Raw genomic sequence first — 20,218 nt, forward strand, 5'->3', positions numbered from 1 at the left:
ATTCAGGGGTGCGACCATGTACTGCGTAGTACGTAACAATATAGGCGTTTATATACGTACGTACGTTATTGATCAGTTTAATTATAGGCGAAGAATTATTTAATCGAACGATGGACACAAGTAAGAGATGTTTTCGTCATTTAGTCTTTTAACTCGGGAGCGCTGCCGTAGCCCAAAAATTTGACTCTTAAATCAGCCCAAGACCCGGGGCCAAGAACCAATGCCAACCCTCTACATGCAATAAAAATAGTCAGCATAACATCTATGCAGCTGTTCTTACTTGCCTCATCTTGCCAAACCAACTTGAAACAAGCAATGCCTCAGCCCTCAAGCTGATACTCCAAACAGATTACGCCCAATAGCTCATACACCAATGATTTAAGCCCATACCATCACTTCTTACAAATGACGTAAGCCACAGGGTCCGCAGACCGCACCAAACTGCCGTAAATGGGAACGGCCTTGCACCGGACTGTCGCATCACCTTACCCACTTCGCAGGCGTAAGCCCAGCCCTGACGCTCACCAACATCTTCTTCCTCCACACTTACCCCCTTCTCTCCACCTTTCTGGGAAAGGGTTAGGTTTGGTTAGAATTCTTTCGCAAGCTGGTACCGAAAGAGGGGGAGCAGGGGGTAAGTGTGGAGGTTTAGCCTCCAGAAGAACGGACAGGCATGGGAATAGCCTTTAGAAGAACGGACAGGCTGGAGAGGTAGCAGTGTACTGATAGCTCTGTGGCGCAGGGCATTCTTTATCGAAAGTGGTGAAGGGGCTAGGCTGCATGGAATAGAAATATTTTGGGGTTTAGCGTGTGGGTTACGACCATTGTTTTGCCGGCCTGCAGCTCATTGGCTTGCTGGTTTACATCCATGAAGGGGTTTGGTCCCTGTGGCTTCCAGCAAGTAATCATGTTGGCTAATTTGCTCTTCAGCATGCTTGCGCACGGGGAGAAGGATGAAAATTATGCTGGTATTGGGCAATGCAGGGATATTTCAGTCGTCTCTTTTAACTCAATAGCACAAACATACACTTGTGCCCGAAATTATTCATACCCTATCGTCATTTCGACAAATTACGAGAAATAGACCAAAAAATAATTATCTAAAATTTTAAAGCAGATTTAAACCATTTATGAACCATATAACATGTATTTAGAAATAAAAAAACATTACTTTTTCAGTTTTGTAATGAGATTTAATGGAAACATAAAACTGACTCATAACCAAATTTATTCGTACCCTGAATCAGTAGTTAATATCATGGCCTTTTTACTCATGATAATTTGTTGTAAACGCTTTGGGTAATGGTCAACAAGGTTCCTGCATGTATCGACGCTAAGTTTTGTTCATTCTTCCAAGGCATACTGTTCCAATTCTTTCACGTTTTTAGGTTGTCTCTTTTTCATCTCTATTGTGAGTACGCGCCACAAATTCTCAATTGGATTGAGATGGGGAATTTGACTAGGCCATTTCGTGACATTGATATGAGAATCCTCGAACCACTTCTTGACTATTTTCTATGTGAGCTTCGAATTATTATTCTGCTGAAAATCCAATCAGGATCAAGAAAAAACTTTCTGCATCCTGCTTGATGTTGTTTTTGATAATATCAAAATATAGTTCTTTTTGCATGATTCCGATTACTTTGATCAGACTTCCAGGTCCCCTGGCAGAAAATGAACCACAAAAGATAAGATTTTCACCGCCATGTTTAGCTGTGGGGATTGTTTTCTTTGGATTATGAGCCTCACCTTTTTTTCGCCAAGCGTAAGCAACATTCATATGCCCGAATAATTCAATTTTAGTCTCATCTCTCCACAAAATCTTGGAGAAAATGAGGTTTGGGAATCGACAGGAGTTTTAGGAAACTTCTGGCGTGCTTTCACATGCTTTTCTGTTAGCAAAGGGGCTTTCCTGGGTCGACAACCCTTCAGTCCGTTACGACGCATTGTTCTTTGCAATGTTTGTCTTGATACCTTCAAATCAAAAGCATCCAAATTTGATAGAATTTCCTTACTAGTGATTCTATAATTGTTGCAAATGGAGCGTATTATGTTTCTAGCACATCTATAGGGGAGATTTTTCCTTTCCATCCTCGACCAACAAGGTTATCCACCGTGATAAATGATTTGAATTTTTTATAATGCTCTGTATTGTATACGTAGGAACATCAAAATTCTTAGATATTGCTTTATATCTCATCTCTTCTTTGCGGGTATTTATAATTTTGCTTCCGAGATCATTACTAAGCTCTTTTTTCTTTGCCATCTTCAAACTTTTAGCAAAATTTTAGTTTTTTTTCTAAATTGTGAAAAAATGATATTTTTAAACTTTGGAGAGAAAAATATAACAATGCTTAGTAACACCAAATTTGGAAATACAATTATTAAGTATCTACTACTATTTTCATTAATAGTTATTCTTAAATATTATGATAAATGATCTGGAATAAGAGGGTACGAATAATTCTGAACGGTTAGTTATTCACAAAATTCAAAGTAATTACTATCGAAAGTTGTTATATACATATTTTGTAGCATGAAATTTAATGTACATAATAATGACAACCCTTCCTAGAAGAATAAGTTGTAAATGATCTCTATTGTTCATTAAAATTGAAATTTTTTATATTTCTGGAGGGGTATGAATAATTTCGGGCACAAGTGTATCTAGCGGCAAGACGATTTTGCGCATTTATTGAGACTTCGTAACTGTTATAGCTTTGGTCGACGAAAATTCACACGAACACTGAAATTAGTCACGAGATGATATTAATTAAATCGAAACTTTATTAAGCTGCCATAATAATTATACCGAGCCTCTTACATGCTAATTTCGGTTACGACGCAATCAAGAATATAATGAGTTGCCATTTACCATCAGTATATTAATTTGCTCAATACTCGAATACAAAAGTAAGCTTCATATATCAACACTGAAGACATTTCATTTAAACTCAGGCAAATTTGCATTATTTGCATTAAGTACATTGAAAAATGTTGCGATCTTTGCCTCACTCCGACATACTGCAACAAAATAATATATGCAGTAAAATTGAATTTATGAAATAAAGTTTCGTTTACTGGCGTGTCAGCAAGTTGCACTCATAGTGTTTGCCCCAGGTAGCAAAAATTGCTATTATAGAGAGGTTGTTTTGGCGACCACATGAAAAAGCACACGCCAGTTTGCGGCTCTCAAGCTTGTGGTCGAGTGCGGGGAACACAGTAAGCATGAGGTGCTAACATTCCTAAGAATGTTTAATAGTAGTGAGATTACGTTCAATATTATAATAGAACGTTTTACGTTGCTAATTATTTATCTTTCATATTTGCCATGACAACAGTAAAGAAGACGAAGACAATCGAGAAATTTTAAATATAAATAACTATAAGACAAATTTAAATCTTATGTAGAGTTACGTACAGGGGGGGGGGAAATAAATATTCGTACACTTGAAAAATCGTATTTTAATGGAGGCGGCGGACCAAATATCCAGGGCTCGTCTACTTGCGGCGGCGAGGAGAGAGAGTGGCTTGTGGCTTCACGCTATTCCTTCGAATGCTCTTGGAACACTTCTAGATCCCGACTCCTTCCGCGTCTCAATTGCTCTTCGAGTTGATGCAACTTTTATGTAAGTAAAATTTTTTAATACGGCGAGTATTTTTTTTGCTACATACCTTAGCAGTTGTAACTTTACAAAACATAGTTTTTCACCATTTTTTTCAGGAATTTTTCAAAGCAAGTAAATGTAGTATTTTTCGACTTCCTTTATACTAGATAGATAGGAAAAATAGTTACGTTTACGCCACTATTTTTAGTTTTGTGATATTCTAATTAGTTTTGCTACTACAACAGTTTTACGCTGTGTCATAGGCCTGTCCCGAGTAGCCCCGGTTGACGGTACACCTTGTGATAGGTTTAGGATTTTTTAATTATTCATGGTATAGATGCTATGGGCTTGTTAGTGATTTCGGTCCTGTCTTACCCCATCTGACTATATATAATGGACTGCAAGTGTAAAGTTACTGGCCTTTCCAAGCTTTCAGGTCCTGCTTTCCAATATAGTCAAATGGGGTAAGACAGGATTGCAGCCTTCATGGGGTAAGAAAGGACCAGCCCATGGCGTGCATTCTAATTGCACTGAATTCAATTTGGCAAAAGAATATGTTAGAGCAATCATTGCCTGTCATTTCAGTGTTTGTGGCAACCCTCTTCTGCAAATAATGAATTTCTGGCTAATTTTTAAAGATAACCTATGTAATGAAGGGTCACAAAATAGTTAACCCTGTTTGGGAAATAAGCTCTGTCTAATGACAAAAAATTTTTTGGCCAGGTTTGTGGATGTAGGCAGGTAACCTCAAGTAATAGGCAACTTTTTAGACGTACTAGGCATTCCTACCTGCTACCATCACTGCCTGACATGTATTCCAAAATGGGGTAAAAAAGGACCGGACATGGGGTAAGACGGGACCACTAAATGATCCTGTTTTACCACACAAGTGGTCCTATCTTACCCCACAAATGGTCCTGTCTTACCCCACAAATGGTGCTCTATTACCCTACAGTTTATCAAAAAAAGTTTTTAAATGAATATATTATTGTGTAGTAAATGGAGTATTTTGGTCAAAATTTTCATCTTTTGCTCAAACTTCATTATAACTTGTTAGCTTTTTTAATTAGAGAAATTTAGTGAACTATTTTAAATTGCATCAAAGGGATATAGAAAATAGGGATGTCTATTCCCATTAGTGAGCTACAGAACTATGTGCAAGATTGGCTGCGGGAAAAATCACTGTGTGAAACATGAAAAATAATTATGATCACAACTCTGTGAGAGGGCATGAGCTATGTTTGAAGAAGTGCACCAAAAATGCAGTTAGCAGGAAAACACATGACATCTGACACTTTTTATTACTGACATCTGACACTTTATTTTTATTACCGTAAAATGGGGTAACTTGGACCGGCGGGGTAACTTAGACCACTTTTAGTTTTTTTAACAAAAACCCCCACAACTCAAAAACTATTTGACATAGAAAAATTTTGTCAATGGGCATTAAAGGCCTAATACTGAGCAGGGTTGGCGATTTTTTTGATTTTTTTAAAAAAATCGAAAAAATAAAAAATCAATGATTTATTTGATTTTTCATGATTTTTTTTATTTATTTGATTTTTTTGATTTTTTCAACTTTTTTGTCTATTTGAAGTGTTATTTTTTTATGTTGCAGTTAGCCTACTAACAATAACAGTATAGGTATGGATCATAATGGATGGCTAAAAAGGGCACTTATTGCCTTCAATAATGGCCAACAGGCCATGGTGGTGTTTACCACTTAGGGATTTTTGGGTAAACAATTATTGGTAAGTCTATTCATTAGCTTTGTAAAGTTTGTATGGAGCAAGGACTGACCTACTATAAACAAGAATTCAGTGGTTACCTACTCAGAAGAATTTAAACACAATACAGGCTCTCAGGCCCAACGGCCGTCCTCGAGGTCGACCTGTGGCTTTAAGTCTACCCAGTGTAGACACCCCAAAAAGAAGAAGAAGCTCCTTCGCTCGAAGCACCATATACGTGTTGTGTAGTGACTCCAGTCACTCCAGTGACATACCCACTTACATTATTCTAAAGTATACGAGGTACTTTGAGCCCTTTTCCTTTTGAACCACAATAAATCATACCATGGGGCCAAGCCGAGGGTGCAATACGGCGCCCACGGCCCGGGCTAACCCTTTGGAAATGGTAGGAACGCCAAGCCAGACTTAGCACCATAAGTCTAAGCCTTACCGCCGCAGCGGCCGCTCAGCCACACAGCCTGAGCCTGCCCCTTCTTCTTCTACCAAGAAGCGCAGCCTTTTGCCTAATAATGCCTCCAACTCCAAGCCCAAGAAAAATGCTCCAGCCAAGGAGCAAAAGCTAACAGCTTCCAAGGTTGACCTTGCCCACAAAGATGCCTCTTCAATTATTAGTGGGGTGCTGTCTGACTCATGTGAAAGCCTTCCTCATACTCCTGCCTCCCGCTCAAACTCTCAGCAAGCCCTACCCAACGAAACATTCAAAGATAGCATGAGCACCACTAATGAACCACTCAAAAAGACTACAGAAGCCTCAAGCACAAGGATAGACCTCAACTCAGCGGAAAATGCACACAACCTGCCCCAAAGCACCCGCCAAGTTATTCTCACCAGCTCTGATGCCCAGGCTAAACTATCTCATCTGAACCCATTCAGAATAGCCAAAGCTATGGACACACTGTGTGGGCCAGTCCAAAGTGTGGAACATCAGCGCTCAGGTGCCCTGCTAATAACCACCAAGACATTAGAACAGGTACACATTTTGCTGGATGCCAAAATCCTGAAGATTGGTGAAGAATCACACCCAGTGACCGGAACAATTGCTTGGTCAACCCAGTTCTCCTACAGTCCTACGGAAAAATATTTGCACCAGAACTTCAAGATGAATCCTTAGACTTTCTACTGACCATTCTCAAAGAAGATAAAGTTGTTGGGATCCGCAAGCTTCTAAGTGATCCCAAAAAATCCTCCGTCCCTTTATATGTCCTTACCTTCCTCAGCCCCTCACCCCCAAATGAAATACGAGTTGGCTACTGCCCATACACAGTAGACAAGTACTACCCAAGCCCACTTTGTTGTGGGCAGTGCCTCCGCTACGGCCACCAAACTTAGGTGCTCACGCCAGAGCCCCATCTGTGCCCACTGCAGCCAAAGTGGTCACTCCCAAGAAGCCTGTCCAAACGCCCATCTTGCACCCAAATGCAGAAACTGTAAAGGGCCCCATCCTGCAACCTCACGTCAGTGCCCATATTACTAGTCCGAGCTCCGAGCGTGCCAACTCACAACCGATGAGGGACTCAGCTTCCCTGAGGCACGAGCTAAAGCAAGAACAGAGTCCAACAATACTGGCAGCCACACTACGGAAGCTCGCCCAGACTTACATGGACGGAAGCCCAACAGCACACTCCACCGGACCAGCACACCAACAAGTTATAAGAAGCAACCACAACCAGCGCCTCTCATACACTCTGAGCAAGCATTTCCAAGCCTCTCCCAACTAATGATGAACGATCGTGCCTCCTCTCCGCCTCCTCCAACTACCGCTGCTTGGCCAACTATAGCTTCTCAACCTCACGCAAGTAGCACTCAAACCTCAACCTGGCTCACACAAGGACAACGCACACAACACACCCCCCTGTATGCAGCCACACCACTTTCTAACCTACCCATTCTCCCAGATTCCCAACCAGAAACTCTACCTGCACTGTGCTTCTCTTTCACCAACCTCACAATCACAGCCTACAACTCTCCCCACCTCTACCTCATCCACTCATACAACACCAATTGCCTTAGACTTCACACAGCTTCTCATCAAACTATTGCCACTAATGATTCACCTCCTCCTAGCCACACAACTCACAGACAAGATAGAATGCATCACTGAGCTTGGCCGAATCCTACAAGCCGACTCTCTAGTCTCAGAGTCACTGAAACTGATAGGGCACTCATCTATCGCACGCACATGCTAAACTTCACAATACTGCAATGGAACGTTAGGTCAGTTCTAGCTTGCTTACCTCACTTACAAAAATTAATAGCTGACCTCAGCCCTGACGTTCTATGTCTACAGGAAACATTTCTTGCCCCAAACACACTATGCAACCTACAAGGATGCCAGACACCAATGGCACGTTGCGACCGGGCATGTGGTAGGGGAGAGGGATTACTGCTGGCAGTCCGTCCCACTATCCCACACTTCCACCTTCCAATAGTCTCCTCACTCGAAGTCTGTGCAAGCCAAATACACTTACCTCAACTCAAACTCACAGTCTGCTCTCTTTATCTCCCCCCAAACTTACCCAACACAGTGCTACAAACCGAACTTCCTCTTCTTATCACCCAGCTCCCCAAACCATTCATCATCTGCAGTGACTCAAACGCCCACCACCCCTCATGGGGGTCCCTCCACTCTGACCCCCGTGGAACCTTAATTCACAAGTGGATACATGACTCAAACCTCTTTCTCCTCAACACGTCAGAACCAACCTACCTAACATCTAGTGGTAACTACAGTCACATTGACCTCACCATCAATACAGCAGACATAGCCCCATATTACACCTGGACCCCGCACTCAAGCCCATGCACTAGCGACCACTTCCTGCTAGTGCTTTCTACCCTAACGAAGCCATACACAGACACAGCACGCTGGCAGACTCGCTCTGCCAACTGGCCCCAATTTCAAGCATCCTTAAACCTTCCCAACAACTTCCTATCCCCAACACAGGCATGTGGCACTGTCGTGTCCTCCATTCTAAAAGCAGCTTCTGCCCACATCCCTAAAATAGAAAGCAAACTCTGCCACCCATCACTGTGCTGGTGGACGAGGGAGTGTGCAGCGACCCATCGAGCAAAAAACCGTGCCCTGTCCCGATACAAAAATCATCCGGGCAATGTCGATCTCTGGATAGCCTTCAAGGGTGCCCGTGCCATCTTCCGGAACACAGTGGTGAAATCCAGGAAGGCAAGCTGGAACAAATTTCTTTCGTCCATCACAAGCAATACCCAAAGCGCAGTGGTGTGGAAAAAGGTCCGCTCCCTCTCCACCAAAACGGCCCCTCGCTCAATAGTTCTAACCCAGCAGGACAGTATAATGGCTGAACCAGAGCAAGTTTCGGAGTGCCTCGCTCTTCACTTCTCCGGAAGAAGTGGTGAAAGGACCAACGACCCACTCTTTGAGGCGCAACGCGACCGAGAAAAGGCCTCACCCCCATCCTTCATCCGAAGACCTGCCCCCTGGTACAACGCACCCTTCCAGCTACATGAACTACGACGCTCAATCACAAACTCCGCCTCCCGATCGCCAGGTGCTGACAGCATTCTATTCTTCCTACAAAATTTCCCTGACTCACAACTTCAACTTCTCCTACAGTTTTATAACTTTCTTTACACCAAAGGCCTTCCTCACCAATGGAAAGAAGCCATAGTAGTACCCATTCTCAAGCCCGGCAAACCATCTACCTCCATTGCATCCTATTGTCCAATTGCCCTGACAAACTGCCTGTGCAAGGTTATGGAGAAGATGGTGAACTGGAGATTACAAGCCATCCTAGAACGTTGCTCATACCTTTCTCCACATCAGAGCGGATTCAGGGCAGGGCATAGCACAATGGACGCCCTGTGCCGCCTCGAGTTGTCCATCCGAGAAAGCTTTCTCAGTGGTGGTTACTGTGTCGCAGTGTTTCTGGACATTGCCAGTGCATTCGACACCGCCTGGCGCGATGGAATCCTCATAAAACTGAGTGGTGTGGGACTGAGTGGGAACCTTCCTGCCTTTATAGCCGACTTCCTACATCTGCGCTCCATTCGAGTCCGAGTCGGTGGAACACTGTCAACCTCTCATCCACTCTATAGCGGGGTACCCCAGGGCTCCGTCATAAGCCCTACGCTCTTCACCATCCTCATTAATGACATCTTCGATGGCGTACCTGCCGGAGTAAACTGCTCTCTATATGCAGACGATGGCGCACTCTGGGTCTCACATCCCTCCTTGGCAGTCGCCACTCAGAGGATGCAAGCCGCACTGAACAGCGTTGAAGAGTGGTGCAGCAAATGGGGCCTCTGTGTCTCTCCCAGCAAAACATCTGCGGTCCTGTTCACCAGGAACCTCCCACAGCTGACACCACCACTTTATTTTTCCAACTCACCTCTGCAATACACACCAACGGTCAAATTCCTTTTGTTTTAAGTCACCTCTGACAGGCATCTCACCTGGCGTCCCCATATTGAAGCCCTAAACATCCGATGCAAAGCAGACCTTAGACTCCTCTCCATCATCGCCGCAAGGAAATGGGGAACAGATTTTGTATCACTCCGTCAACTGTACCTTTCTCTTACGCGTCCCAAACTTGACTACGCCTCATTCATATTTTCCCCAGCCGCACCATGTCACCTTGCACGACTAGACCGCATTCAGTACGCTGCAGCGCGAATCATGCTGGGTGCTCTTCGCTGCACACCAACTGCGAAACTGGAGGCCGAAGCATCCCTGAGCCCCTTACGCTTCCGGCGGCCCCAACTCCTCACAGCATACTGCTGCAGAATCCTCACAATACCTCGTCACCCTGTCCGCCAACTCCTACTAGAATACTACCCGTTCGCCTTATACGATCATCTCCCCATGCCTCTCCCACTCCCAGGCAGAGCTCATCAAGAATTCAAAGCCCTTCAGCTCACACCCAACAACATTCACACCATACCAATGGCTTGCCGCTACGTCCGCCCAAGATTTCCAGCCCTATCAACACTCGCTGTGGCCACGAAGCCCTCCCTCTCCGATGAACAGTGGCATCAATGCTTTCAAGACCTAATATCCCAGTCTTACTCCAACCACACCCTGGTTTACACTGATGGATCAGTCTCCCAGGATAGGTCGGGCTGCGCAGTCTACTCCACAAACTTCAACCTGCAAGCCAAACTTCCACCCGACACCTCAATATTCACCTCTGAACTCTATGCCATTTACTGCGCCATCAAATTTATCTCATTACCTGGCAACTTTGTCGTTTTCTGTGACTCTCTCAGCTGTATATCAGCCCTGCGCTCTAACGTCGCACCCACGCACTTCCTAGTCCCATGGATCATCGAGGCATGCAGCCAACTCACAATCGGAAAACTAACGCTTGAGTGGGTGCCAGGACACTCTGGCATCGCAGGCAACGTTGCTGCAGATGCTCTGGCACGAGCAGCACTGAATTTAGCCAACACGACCAACCTTGCCTTGGGTACAAGAGACTGGAAAGTCAAGATTGCTAAGCACTACTGCAGCGTTTGGCATACTGCCTGGTCAACCCTACCTGCCCACATCACCAAGTCGAACCTAAAACTTGACTCACTCACCCCTACAGAACTGCCCCGACCCCAACAAGTAGCCATCACCCGCCTACGACTGGAAACATGCCTCCTCACACACAGTCACCTGTTCACTAAGTCCCCACCGCTCACATGCTCCTCCTGCCATTGCCAACAAACAATAAAACACATTTTCATTGACTGCCCATTATGCACTCAACAACAACACACCTTGCGCACAGCCTGTCAGCAACTGAACCTCCCTTTCTCTCTGAGCACTCTTTTCTCGCCACCATTTGACCCTGAAATGATAATACAATTTCTGCGCAAGACCCAACTACTGGACTCGATCTGAAAATGAGGCGGAGAGGGGGTGCTAATACCTTTGTCGGTGCTGCGCCGTATATTAACCAAGTAACCAAGTAAGTAAGTCAGTACCCATAACATGCCCAGTGGCCAGTCGGGCTTGCCAAGCTCCCGCGTATCCACTTTAGCCACGTTGCTACGCCGCCATCTTTGTATCACACTGGCGCCTCAGCTTACTCTCTCGCTCCTACAGGCTACAGTAACACATTTGTACGTTTTGGTAGCAATGGAGAAAGAAAAAAGCAGAAAGGATTAGGCAGTTGTGAAAAACTCCTTCCTTCAGTGAGAGACTGATATTTAGGAAAATTGTTCGACATTAAAAATGTTGATGCCAACGAAGTGCCGGCAAAGCCGTGATGTGCAGATTTTGCAAGCCTGCCTCCTGTTTAAAACCGTGATTTACTAAACTATTTGGTGTTTGGTGGTCACTGGTCAGCCAATACACCTTGCAAGAATTCAAGGCATACAAGACGCTTGAAGCTTACAAACAATTTGTGGATGGATGGGTACAGGCGATGGAGAAACGAAACTTCAACAAATCAAGAAAGGCGATGTAGGTACTTGGTAGAGTTAGTTTGGTAGTACAACTGGAACTGGACAAAGATAATGATGCTGATGAATGGAACCTTCTAAGAATGGAAAATGAAATTCTTTTTCACTTTTTTGAAGAGGAAAAGGATAGAATTTTATCAATGCTTACCAGGTAACCGGACAGGGTGGAATTCCAAGAATGAAAGTTCACTTATAAAAAAGCTTTCCACCCAAGGTGGAAAGAATGCTCTGCCAGGTGACTGACTATAAAGGAAAAGGAGGATCAAAAGTGGACTAATTGTTTCAATTGTATAGTAATTCTGATTTTTTATAGAATTGTTTAGTTGTCTCTTGTTTGATTATAATATTTTTTCTTTTATTTAATGAATTAGGTATTTTGATAATTTTCTGGCCCTTTGTAATGAATACCCAATAGTTAAGTTTAAGTCAAGTATTAAGTTAACCAGTAGTACTGTAGTTAGTGTAGTACAGTGGTTTCCAAACTTTTTCAGGCTGGTGCCCCCTTTGGCTTCCTAGTGAATTTCTAGCGCCCCCCACAGACATGTATAAAAACATACGCATCTTTCTTAATATTTAGTATGCTGCAGTTTAAAAAAATGAAGGTAAAACACAAATGTGTATTCCATGAATAGAATCCCATTTAGTGAACCAATATGTTTTTCAGCTGTTTTAACAGTTGCAGCACTACAAACTTATGACGTCTTGGGCAAATTTACAACCGGACTCGTGGCTGGTCTCATGACCAATCTCCATTCCAATTATCAAGTAATATCTCCCAAACTAGTGAATGCAGCTCAGTAAAACTGGAAAATGTATTCGTCGTAACCTAACAGTGATGTTTAGTAGTAAAATTTTTAAATTTTGCCTACATTCATTAGTTATATTGTGATACAGCCCAAAATTTGCAGTGCTCAAAAAATTTTCAAACTACTGAACAGACTTGAATGAAATTTGAAATATACCTACATTCCTAACTTCCAAACAGAGATTTTTTTACCTTGTAAAAATTTTTCTGATTTTACCTACGTTTGCAAGTTTTTCTTTATTTCGCATTCATTCTTGATTTCACACTTCCTTATATTTGGTCTGCATTGCCAGGTAATTTGTCACTTAAATTTGCGGTGATAAAGAAATTTCTTCTAATCAAACTACTGAAAATTTTTCAATGAAACTTTGCATATAAATAACTAACTTCCCAACAGTGATGTTTAGCTTGTGACAATTTTTCTATTTTGCTTTCCATCCCGAGTTATGCAGATATAGGAGAAACTACTGGCTTTTCTACTGGCCGGGTTAACCAAGAGTTGCATACATATAGCCATATACCATAATGTGCAAACAAAGGCAAAATAAAAAAATTGTAACAAGCTAAACATCACCTCTGCTGAGGTTAGGTATATGAAAATTAAGTTTTGTTCAAATCTGTTCAGTAGTTTGAAAGAAATTTCTTGATTACCAGTACTGAATTTAAGCACGTATTGCTCTTTAAATCACGGATGAATGTGAAATGAAAAAAAACTTGCAAACAAAGGCACAATTGACCTCAGGTAACCTCAAGTAATAAGCAACTTTTGAGACATACTAGACATTCCTACCTGCTACCATCACTGCCTGACATGTATTCTAAAATGGGGTAAAAAAGGACCGGACATGGGGTAAGACAGGACCACTAAATGATCCTGTTTTACTCCACAAGTGGTCCTATCTTACCCCACAAATGGTCCTGTCTTGCCCCACTAATGGTCCTCTATTACCCTACAGTTAATCAAAAATAGTTTTCAAATGAATGTATTATTGTGCAGTCAGTACATGGAGTATTTTGGTCAAAATTTTTGTCTTTGGCTCAAACTTCATTATAACTTGTTAGCTCCTTTAATTAGAGAAATTTAGTGCACTATTTTAAATTGCATCAAATGATGGAGAAAATAGGGATGTCACTTCCCATTATTGACCTGCAGAACTATGTGCAAGATTGGCTGGGGGAAAAATCATTGTGTGAAACATGAAAAATAATTATAATCACAACTTTGTGAGCGGGCATGAGCTATGTTTGAAGAAGTGCACCACAACTGCAGTTAGCAAGAAAACACATGATGTCTGACACTTAAGTTATTATCCATTGGTTTTATTACCAATTCGAAAAAATTTTCAGACAATGACACTAGGTAATGGAATATACAGAACGCATTTAGCAGTGCTCTACAATGAACCAAAGCCAACCCACCATTACTATGCTTAACAAAGTTTTCTTGTGACAAAAACTCCAATGTGACTGATATTATAGTTGACTTCCCACAATACAATACAGTAACAAGTGGTTGTTCAATCAATTAATGTGTTTCTAGATGGATAATATTGAACATCAGATTTGTACTTTTATTAAAAACCTTGTAACATAAGAATTATCAGTTGGTCCTGTCTTACCCCAGCCTGGTCCCATCTTACCCCAATGGGGTAAGATGGGACCAGCTCACTTTATTCAATCTGTACAGAAAACTATGTTAGATGCAAAATGTCAGAGTTGTAGCTTAGAAGCCCATTGCATAGATACCGTCAACCGGGGCTACTCGGGACAGATTTGAACGATTAGTTTTAAATAACAGTTAATAACTTCTTACGATGAAACATTTCATAAACAAGTTTAGTCTCATTTTATAGCTGATTGGCAGGGCTATCGAATGGCATCTTCAAAAAAATTCCATATGCTATTTGTAAGGTGCCAGATGCAAAATAAAACTGTCCCGATTTACCCCTGGGAACAGGGTAATCTGGGACACTTGCAATAAAAGTTAATTTTAAAACGTTTGAAGCATGCAGAGTGTACTCATCCATTACTAACAGTACTTTGAAGTCCTCCTCTTTCATTGTAGATGATGTAGATGTAAAATAAATGACATTTTCTGTGATTTTTACTTGTTTGTCCTTTATTGATATTATATTACCATATTCAATAATTACCGTTTTATTAATGTGATATTACTGTATCAATGGACATGCCATTGAGCATTGACAACGACCTTGTCCACTACAAGCTTCATATCAGCAGCCATGTAGCATTTCTTCTGTATCTGTAAGCTTACAGGCAATTTCACACAATTTTAATTGAGTCAAGTGATTTCACTATAACAAAAATGATTGTGAAAAACATACCTGAAACAGAAAATAATGTTTTAGTTACAACCATCATATGTTTTGGAGAAATAAATCATAGTTTAGGTCAATTACTTTTCATTCTATGATGACCGCACAATTCTATATATATAGCATTCTATGTACAATTTTGTGACGACCGTTGATGCACTAATTTTTCGATAAGTGAATTTTTTTTGGCTGAGCAAGGTAAATGTAATCAAAATTCTTTTTGTTAATCAATTTTTTTGTTAATTGGAACCTTTGCTAACTGAGGTTCTACTGTAAATGCATTTTTAAAGGTGTCCCTAATTACCTCAGGGAGGGTGTCCCGAGTAGCCCTGCCATGCGGAAATGGCTGCCATCTTTTTTTGGAGTGAGATAGGACAATTCCGTCAATTACCGTAAAATGGGATAACTTAGACTACTTTTTTTTATAAATGATGCCATTTTTTTACTAGCTAAATTAAACTTGAATTGAAACATGCATAATACAGGTCTATACTCTAGCTTCACTCACCATAAATTGCTGGCTCCTGCCTCTCATAGTCTTTATGTAATTTCAAAAAAAGTGATGGTCTTTGTTACCCCAGCTCTTGGGGTAACTTAGACCGGGTGGTAAAATGAATTATTTTTTTTGGTTAAATAACTCCAGGTTTTGATGCATTGTAGTAGAACTCTTCTAGTTACATATGCAAATGACAAATTTTAGGAAAGTGTCATAGTTTGCAAATGGGGGGTGCCGCCCCCAAATGGGGTAACTTAGACCACCTAATGTCAGCCTTGACGGGGTAACATAGACCGGCTTGGAAGTTAATATAAAATTACCATATATAACATATTTTATGTTTGACAGCCTATTATGTTTTTTCTTTATGTTTCAGTTTCTACAGAGTCTTATATATGGTAATTTTAACTTAATTTCCAAGCCAGTCAATATTACCCCCATCAGGGCTGCCATTAGGTAGTCACATTTCCCTCATTGTGGGGCGGCGCCCCCCATTTGCAAAATATGACACTTTCCTCAAGTTTGTCATTTGCATATGTAACTAGAAGAGTTCTACTACAATGCACCAAACCCTGGAGTTATTTGGAGTTATTTTACCAAAAAATATAATTGATTTTATCACCCAGTCTAAGTTACCCCAGGAGCTGGGGTAACTTAGACCATCACTTTTTTTGAGATTACATAAAGACTATGAGAGGCAGGAGCCAGCAATTTATGGTGAGTGAAGCTAGAGTATAGACCTGTATTTTGCACATTCCAATTCAAGTTTAATTTAGCTAGTAAAAAATGGCATAATTTATAAAAAAGAAAGTGGTCTAAGTTACCCCATTTTACGGTATATGCTATCTGTACTGGTTAATTAATATTCCTCTAGAATTCCTTACTAATACTTGTTCTTGTAAGAGACTGGTATAGTCTATAAATGTTGCTTCAAAGAAGGTTGTAGACCAAATTGTGCATAGAATGTCATAGATAGAATTGCTTTGGGCAACATAGAATTAAAATTAATTAACCTAAACTATGGTTTATTTCTCCAAAAAATATGATGGTTGTTGCTAAAATATTCCTTTCTATTTCAGGTATGTTTTTATGATCTTTTTAGCACATTTTCTCATTCATGGAAAAAAAGGCGCTACCGTCAAACGGGGTAAAAAGGGATGGTTTTGAGCGTTATTTGTTAATAACTTCTTACCATGAAACATTTCATAAACAAGTTTAGGCTCATTTTATAGCTCTTTACGAGGGCTATCCAATGGCATCTTCAAAAAAATTCCATATGCTATTTGTAAGGTGCCAGATGCAAAATAAAACTGTCCCGATTTACCCCTGGGAACAGGGTAATCTGGGACACTTGCAATAAAAGTTAATTTTAAAACGTTTGAAGCATGCAGAGTGTACTCATCCATTACTAACAGTACTTTGAAGTCCTCCTCTTTCATTGTAGATGATGTAGATGTAAAATAAATGACATTTTCTGTGATTTTTACTTGTTTGTCCTTTATTGATATTATATTACCATATTCAATAATTACCGTTTTATTAATGTGATATTACTGTATCAATGGACATGCCATTGAGCATTGACAACGACCTTGTCCACTACAAGCTTCATATCAGCAGCCATGTAGCATTTCTTCTGTATCTGTAAGCTTACAGGCAATTTCACACAATTTTAATTGAGTCAAGTGATTTCACTATAACAAAAATGATTGTGAAAAACATACCTGAAACAGAAAATAATGTTTTAGTTACAACCATCATATGTTTTGGAGAAATAAATCATAGTTTAGGTCAATTACTTTTCATTCTATGATGACCGCACAATTCTATATATATAGCATTCTATGTACAATTTTGTGACGACCGTTGATGCACTAATTTTTCGATAAGTGAATTTTTTTTGGCTGAGCAAGGTAAATGTAATCAAAATTCTTTTTGTTAATCAATTTTTTTGTTAATTGGAACCTTTGCTAACTGAGGTTCTACTGTAAATGCATTTTTAAAGGTGTCCCTAATTACCTCAGGGAGGGTGTCCCGAGTAGCCCTGCCATGCGGAAATGGCTGCCATCTTTTTTTGGAGTGAGATAGGACAATTCCGTCAATTACCGTAAAATGGGATAACTTAGACTACTTTTTTTTATAAATGATGCCATTTTTTTACTAGCTAAATTAAACTTGAATTGAAACATGCATAATACAGGTCTATACTCTAGCTTCACTCACCATAAATTGCTGGCTCCTGCCTCTCATAGTCTTTATGTAATTTCAAAAAAAGTGATGGTCTTTGTTAAGAGAGGCAGGAGCCAGCAATTTATGGTGAGTGAAGCTAGAGTATAGATCTGTATTTTGCACGTTTCAATTTAAGTTTAACTTATCTAGTAAAAAATGGCATCATTTAAAAAAAAAAGTGGTCTAAGTTACCCCAGTTTACGGTACACTTTTTTTCAGTGATTTTTTAGGGATAGTAAATGTTTGATTTATTGACTAGCTTTATACATAATAGATAGTAAAAATGTTGAAGTTTATGCCACTATTTTTAGTTTTGCAATATATTTTGATTAGTTTAGCACTTTAGCTGCTACAACATTTCTACGAATTGTGGGACACACGTCCCGATTTACCCCGCCCATCTCTTTTTACCCCATTTGATGGTATTGTGCTCGTCATGTCCATCCGTCTTTCTGTCCGTGACTTCACGAATGGGGTTGATTAGAAAATGCGCCCTCACTCACTGCAGTGAGTACTGATCTAATTTTTTTGTTATAGTGAATTCTCTTGACCCAATTAAAAAGGCGTGAAATTTTTCAGTGAATTCACTTGACCCAATTAAAAAGGTGTGAAATTTTTCATTACTTTTAGATGTAATAATAGCTTATACATACAGAAGAAATGCTACATGGCTGCCTATATGAAGCTTGCAGTGGACAAGGTCATGGTAAATGTAAAATGGCATGTCCATGGATACAGTAATATCATATGAATAAAAGAAAAACAAGTAAAAATTACAGAAAATGTCATTTATTCTACATCTACATCATCAACAAAAGAAGAGGAGGACTTCAGAGTACTGTTAGTAATTGATGTGTACCGTAAAATGGGGTAACTTAGACCACTTTTTTTATTACCCCATTTGGGGGCGGTGCCCCCCCATTTGCAAACTATGACACTTTCCTAAAATTTGTCATTTGCATATGTAACTAGAAGAGTTCTACTACAATGCATCAAAACCTGGAGTTATTTAATCAGAAAATAAAAAAATTGGAGGGGGTACTCTGACAGGCTTTAAATAATAGCTTTTTTTTGTGGGTCACATTTTTAATTTTTTAACCTATTAGATATGCAAACTTTTTAAATCTTTCTATTGTGTTATGTAGCCTCAGTATTAGGCCTTTAATGCCCATTGACAAAATTTTTCTATGTCAAATAGTTTTTGAGTTGTGGGGATTTTTGTAAAAAAAAAACGAAAAGTGGTCTAAGTTACCCCGCCGGTCTAAGTTACCCCATTTTACGGTACACTTTGCATGCTTCAAACTTTCTAAAATTGAGTTTTATTTCAAGTGTCTCAGATTATCCCGTTCCCAGGGGTATTTTAGGACACTTTTTTTTGCGTCTGGCACTTTACAAATAGCATATGGAATTTTTTTGGAGCTGCCATATTACAGCCCTCTAAAAGAGCTTTAAAATGAGCCCAAACTTGTTTATGAAATATTCATGATAAGAAGTTATCAATGAAAAATGCTCCAAACCATCCCTTATTACCCTGTTTGACAGTAGCTGCAAAAAAATTGCTGCTCAATTTTTATTGTTTTATCTGTTCATAAACGTGTGCTTCTAAATTTTTGCACCTGATAATAGTTTTGATTTTTTCTATTGCATCAAATAAAATGCTAATGCATATTTGGATTGATTTCTGTTATTTGTGTCAAGAGCCCAACCATGAGTGAAAAATTTATGCCTCTTGCAGCACCTATGCATTTGACCAATTTGGTATTCTAGTTGCCTGTATTTCTGAATAGTTATCTAAACAGTGTTCTTATTCTTGTGGGAAGCCCCTTTCAGTGATCCTGCATGGAAGTAGGCAGAGCTGGGCAGCGCTACTTGGAAATGTAGCCGCGCTACCGCTACCTGCTCTAAATGTAGCAGGCACTACCGCTACCGCTACACCCACTGGATTGTAACAGGCGCTACCGCTACCGCTACAGTAAAATGTAGCGCGCTACATTAGCCGCTACAATGACCAAAATTATATCAAATCTCAAAATATTCATTGTTCTGCTATTGGGATTTACTCATTAACATTTAATGATAATAAAACATTTTTTAAACATATCAATGCAACTTTATTGCAATTAACCTAACCGAACTAGTATGGGTTACCGCAGGGTTAGATACAGTAAATAAAAGTTACAGTTATTTTTATGTTTTACCTTCCCTACATGGATGTGAACTTTAATCTAATTTCTGCTACTGGGATATAAAAAAAAATAAAAAATCGGGGCTCTACAGTTGCTAGATATTGTTGTTACAAATCGCTTGATATGTGTCTCGACATTGTAGCATGTGATTTGCAAAAGTTAAAAACTTTTTTAGAGTACCCCTTATTTGCCGTTTTCTATTAATTCCACGTTTTCTTTCATTTTTTTTAATTTACATGAACAAAAAGGTCTTAGATTTCTGTTTTACATATGTGTACCAAGTTTTAAAACGATCTGTCTGTAAACAAAAAAGTTTTGTTGGAGGGTAGCCGGTCCCCTTTAAGAAAAATCTAAAGGCTTTATCTATAAATGTAGCGGTAGCGT

General features: G+C 40.2%; 1 protein-coding gene across 1 annotated transcript; it reads left to right on the forward strand.

Annotated features, from left to right (window-relative positions):
• The first annotated feature begins 10,007 nt into the window (after positions 1-10,007).
• On the forward strand, positions 10,008-11,219 carry LOC108664850. The gene has a single exon (XM_018151542.1). The coding sequence runs from the start codon at positions 10,008-10,010 to the stop codon at positions 11,217-11,219; it is 1,212 nt and encodes a 403-aa protein (XP_018007031.1).
• The last annotated feature ends 8,999 nt before the right edge of the window (positions 11,220-20,218 follow it).

Source organism: Hyalella azteca, unplaced genomic scaffold (assembly GCF_000764305.2).
Source record: "Hyalella azteca isolate HAZT.00-mixed unplaced genomic scaffold, Hazt_2.0.2 contig17497, whole genome shotgun sequence".
Classification (NCBI taxonomy): domain Eukaryota; kingdom Metazoa; phylum Arthropoda; class Malacostraca; order Amphipoda; family Hyalellidae; genus Hyalella; species Hyalella azteca.

Coding starts and splice junctions, on each gene's coding strand:
- LOC108664850 (XM_018151542.1), top strand. CDS start 10,008: ATGCTGGGTGCTCTTCGCTGCACACCAACTGCGAAACTGGAGGCCGAA.